General features: G+C 42.0%; 1 protein-coding gene across 1 annotated transcript; it reads left to right on the plus strand.

Moving 5' to 3' along the window:
* The first annotated feature begins 339 nt into the window (after positions 1 to 339).
* LOC117709159 (olfactory receptor 2D2-like) lies at positions 340 to 3361 on the plus strand. Its single transcript, XM_076933513.1, has one exon. It carries the CDS (start codon positions 340 to 342, stop codon positions 1345 to 1347), a length of 1008 nt encoding a protein of 335 aa, XP_076789628.1. The 3' UTR covers positions 1348 to 3361.
* The last annotated feature ends 1362 nt before the right edge of the window (positions 3362 to 4723 follow it).

Below are 4723 nucleotides of genomic sequence, written 5' to 3' on the forward strand. Positions count from 1 at the left end.
CCTCACTTGATAGGTGATGAGACCGAGACACCGAGCTTCAGTAACTTGAGAAGAAAGCACAGGACCTGACCACTAGGCTCGGAAGCCACACCCCAGCCTTTATTTAGTTTTGAATAAAAACAATTATTTTTCATTTTATGTATATGGGTTTTCTCTATATGCATGTTTCTGCACCATGTGTGTGTGTCTGGCCTGTGAAGGTAAAAGCTGAGAGTCAGATTCCCCAGAACTGGGGTTAGATATATCTTTAAGCTGTTTGGTCTCCTGAAACAGTACTCAACCCTTCACCTTTGAGCATCTCCTCAGCCTGTATCTTCCCTTTCTGCCTCTATCACTGGCATGTGTCAGGTGACACATAGAATAATGAATTCTCTTACAGCCTCCAACATGTGGATGATTCCAAGGCAGAACCAAAGTTGGGTTTCTGAGTTCATCCTGGTTGGCTTCTCCAGTGACCCCACTACCAACAGCATCCTCTTCATTGTCTTCCTTCTCATCTACCTGAGCTCAGTCCTGGGCAACGGGCTCATCATCATGCTGGTCTGCCTGGACACACAGCTGCACACTCCCATGTACTTCTTCCTCTGTACCCTCTCCCTGTTGGATATGAGCTATGTTACCACCACCATGCCCCAGATGCTGGTGCATCTTCTTGCTCACTCTCAGACAATCTCCTTTGCTGGCTGCTGGCTGCAGATGTATGTGTTTGGTGCTCTGGGTATAACTGAGTGCACCTTCTTTGTTGTGATGGCTTATGACCGATATGTGGCCATTTGCTATCCACTGAGTTACACTGTCATCCTCAACTGGAGCCTGTGCATAAGGCTGGCAGCAGGGACTTGGATCTGTGGTTTCCTTTCCTCTTTCTTGAATACTTTCTTCACCATGAGTCTGCCATATTGTGGGCCCAACAGGGTCAACCACTTCTTGTGTGAAGGTCCTTCAGTGCGTAGCCTGGCTTGCATGGACACCCACCTTCTTGAGATGGTAGACTTGGTTTTGAGTGTTGTTTTGGTTCTTGTTCCAATCTCCCTCATTGTGGCCTCCTACATTCGTATTGCCAAGGCAATTCTCAAGATCAAGTCTACCCAGGGCCGCTGCAAGGCTTTCTCTACTTGTGCCTCCCACCTGACTGTGGTTACACTCTTCTATCTTCCTGCTACTTACATCTACATGAAGCCCAACTCCAGCTACTCTACTGAGCAAGACAAGCAGATCTCACTCTTTTACACTGCTTTTACACCCTTGCTCAACCCTGTGGTCTACAGTCTGAGAAACAAAGACATCAAGAGGGCATTTCTCAAGGTGATAGTTTATGGCAGGTGGACCAGTGGACCTAGATGGTGAATCCTTAGAAAAACATTGAATAAAATGCTTTGTTTAGTACAGAGACAGGGCCTTTGTTTTAGGTGAGCAACATTGTGTATTTGATCCAATATACAACTTAATAACTGGGGACAACATTCCTGAAATAGAGAATACCGTATTGATAAAATTACTACACCACAGCTCAACAGAAAACTGTTATATTAGTCATTCTAAATCCAAAGACTCCCTTAAGGCTCGCTTTTGTTAGTTTAAGATTGCAGGCTCCTGGTGTAGTCAGTCTTAAATTCATCCATCAATAACAGAAAGAAAGGAATAGTGGATAAAACCTATAACACCTAAGCTTTTCAATAGTGATCATTTCTCTTTGCACACATTCTTTTGCCAGTGAAAACATCACGGTCCAACTTGACAACAAGATGTTGGGATTCATTTTACTTTCACATAGAAGCAGTGTAAGTCATGTGACAATGATCTCCTGTGTACACTTCTAGGAAAGAGAAGTGAGAAATTAACAGGAGTTTTGTAGCCTGCTGTATTTTCCCAGAAGCCAACTGCATACATGTAAGCCAGCAGGAAACATGCTCCTAGTGATGTTGTAATAGCAACAGTAGAGGCTGAGGTGCTGTATGCTAATTAATACAGCACAGGTTGTCATTTTTATAATTAAAACATTAGTGTGTGGAACAGAAGGGGTACAGGCCAGAGACCAAACTTCCTGCCTATAGTCAATGTAGTCTATGATGAAGTCTGCATTGTGTGGTCAAATGGGAGTTAAGGGAGCTGGATTTCATTGCAGAAGTCCCAGCTTTTGCTGCAGGTGGCATGCAGCATCTGAGGACATGTCTCCCCTGTGACTGCTGATGCTGGTCCTTTTCTACACTGAGGTGGTGGGTATCATTTGCCTATCAGCTCCAGAGTAGCTCTTGTTTGGGCAGTCAGCAAATTCCTTTGTGATTCAGGGCCTGAACTATTCTTTCCCTAATGATGTCTCCCTTCTGATTTTCTTTACAGCCATATTTTGGGTGACAATGAATACAATTGATTCATAGTTAGGATTTATTATTTATTTTTGAGTTTATGTTAAGAGAAGGTCTTACCTATCATATGTTGGCTGGGAATTTTCAATGTACCTAAAAATAATCTTGAATTTCAGATCTTCCTGTTTCTACCTTCCATTACTGTGACTATGGGTTTATCACACAAGACTTGTTGATATTTCAATTTCTGGATGATGCCCTTTGTATCACAGAGATCTCATTTTGGTAAATTCTATCTCTGCTACTTTTATTTCTGTCTCTTGGAATATATTCCACATGTCATTTCCTGATGCAAGTTCATGAAAAATTCAACTATATTTTATAAATTTCATTTACATTTTGATTCATTTTGTGCATAGTATGTGGCCATGGTCTGATTTTATCCTTCTGTTTGTGGATATTCACTGTCTCATCACTGTCTGTTGACAGCAGTACTTGTCTCATTGCATGTATTTACATCCTTGGCTATTTTTGGTAGACAATACATCCATGTTTATGTTGATATGAGTAAAATAATGTTATCCTGTTGTGACTCCATTTTGTGTTTGTTTACTCAGTTATCCATCTTCTATCCCTCCCTACAACCAACATATCTGTCTTGCCCACACATCTGAGATTTTCATTTCCTTGACTATAGTCCAGATGTATTGACCAAATAATTGTCAATATATGTCTAAAATGACTGCTATTTTCTTCAGGAAGAAGCAATTTAATGTTACCCTGACCATTGTCTAACTCCAATCTATGTCAGTGGTTTTTGTTTTCGAAAACTATATCCCTGAACTTGGGCACCAAGAGAATCTTCAAAGGTTCAAGCCCACTCTTTGTCTAATCATCAACATAAAGGCCTTAAAATTCTTAATTGCTTAGTCAACATGGTTATCAACAACTCTCTTGTGTGTGTCTTTACAAGGTCTGGAGTGTCAGATTCATTCTAATAAATTCTATGTGAACCTTTTGCTGATGCCATTCTTTTTTGGTTGCCATGGCTTTAAGATTGCAAATCAGGAGCACTTCAATCTTTTTTTCCAAGATTGTTTTGTCTCTTCTTAGGTACTTACAATTTCCATTGAAATTTAGGATCCATTTTGCAATTTCAAAAAGTGGGAGCTAGGACTATGATAGAGGTACATAGAATTTGTAGAGAAATTCAGGATGTATTGGCATCTTAACCATGTTATCATTCCTCTTAAAATGGCATGAAACAGAGGCCCTAAGTCACACTCGTATTGGTCCTTCTTACACTGTGCAGTTGAGCTGCATTTGTAGGGATTCCACAGAGAGAAACACCAGGAAACTGCTGGTGCTGTGCCGCAGTTTCTTGCCACTGCTTCCATGAACTTGGGCTGATTGACAGAATGATGTCAGCTGTGACATGTATGTGCTGAGGCTAGACCTGTGGAGGACATGTGATATTTGGAGGGAATATAAATAGAACTTTATGGAGAGTGAGGGAGGCTGAGCTAGACTTGCTTATAGAGACAGCTCTATAAGCTGTCTTGTATCTTGTCTTGGTATTCTTGTATCTTCCCTGATATTTGCTTCTCTGAGAGAGGTACAGCCAAAAACTTCTAGTGTTTCTGCTGGTTTCTCCTGGTGAGACTGAGGACTGGCTGACTCTTATAGGTAGTGACACCACTGCTGATTAGTGTTTGCTATCCTGAAACTACTGAACTAGATTGCTGATATATTCACGAAGTGTTTGTGGATGGGTTGAGCTGCTGTTGCTGATCTGTGAACTTGTGCCCTCCCCCCAGCCTTCAGCAGGACTGAAAGAGTCATTTACCACTGTAGACCAAAACAATAGGACCTAGGAGGCATTGCCTTGGCTGCTACAGGAGCTAAGAAGAATGGACTGCCTGCTGAGCTTGCCTTGACACTTCCAGGCTGCTATCCCCTCACCCAGCCGCTGGGCTGAAAAAAGAAGAAACTCTGGGGGTGGGGCTTCCCCTTTATATGTGAAAGCAAAATATTAAACTTCGGGCCTTGATCAGAATACGTTGTCTTGGCCCCAATGTTTTCTCTCGCCCTCCGTTCCCCTTTCATTCCCAGCCTTCCTTTCAGGTGAACCTGGTTACCTGTAGCCGCTGGCAGCTACATGAACTGAATTGCCAATTTCAAGACAACACTAATGGGAGTTGTTCCAAGGACCTGTTTCTAAACAGGGCCACTTCCCCATATCCTGTCTTTTCCACTACCTCTGGTGGGTGATGAGCTAGAAGGTAGGATAAACCATTTAAGAACCATCATTGAAAATAGGTTTTGAAAACATTAACGTTACAGTGAGTGTTGAGCTCATATATGTTCACGGTACAGCTCAGTGTAGTACAGTCTCCTTCTGCTAACTATGTATAAAA

Source organism: Arvicanthis niloticus, chromosome 5 (genome assembly GCF_011762505.2).
Source record: "Arvicanthis niloticus isolate mArvNil1 chromosome 5, mArvNil1.pat.X, whole genome shotgun sequence".
Classification (NCBI taxonomy): Eukaryota; Metazoa; Chordata; class Mammalia; order Rodentia; family Muridae; genus Arvicanthis; species Arvicanthis niloticus.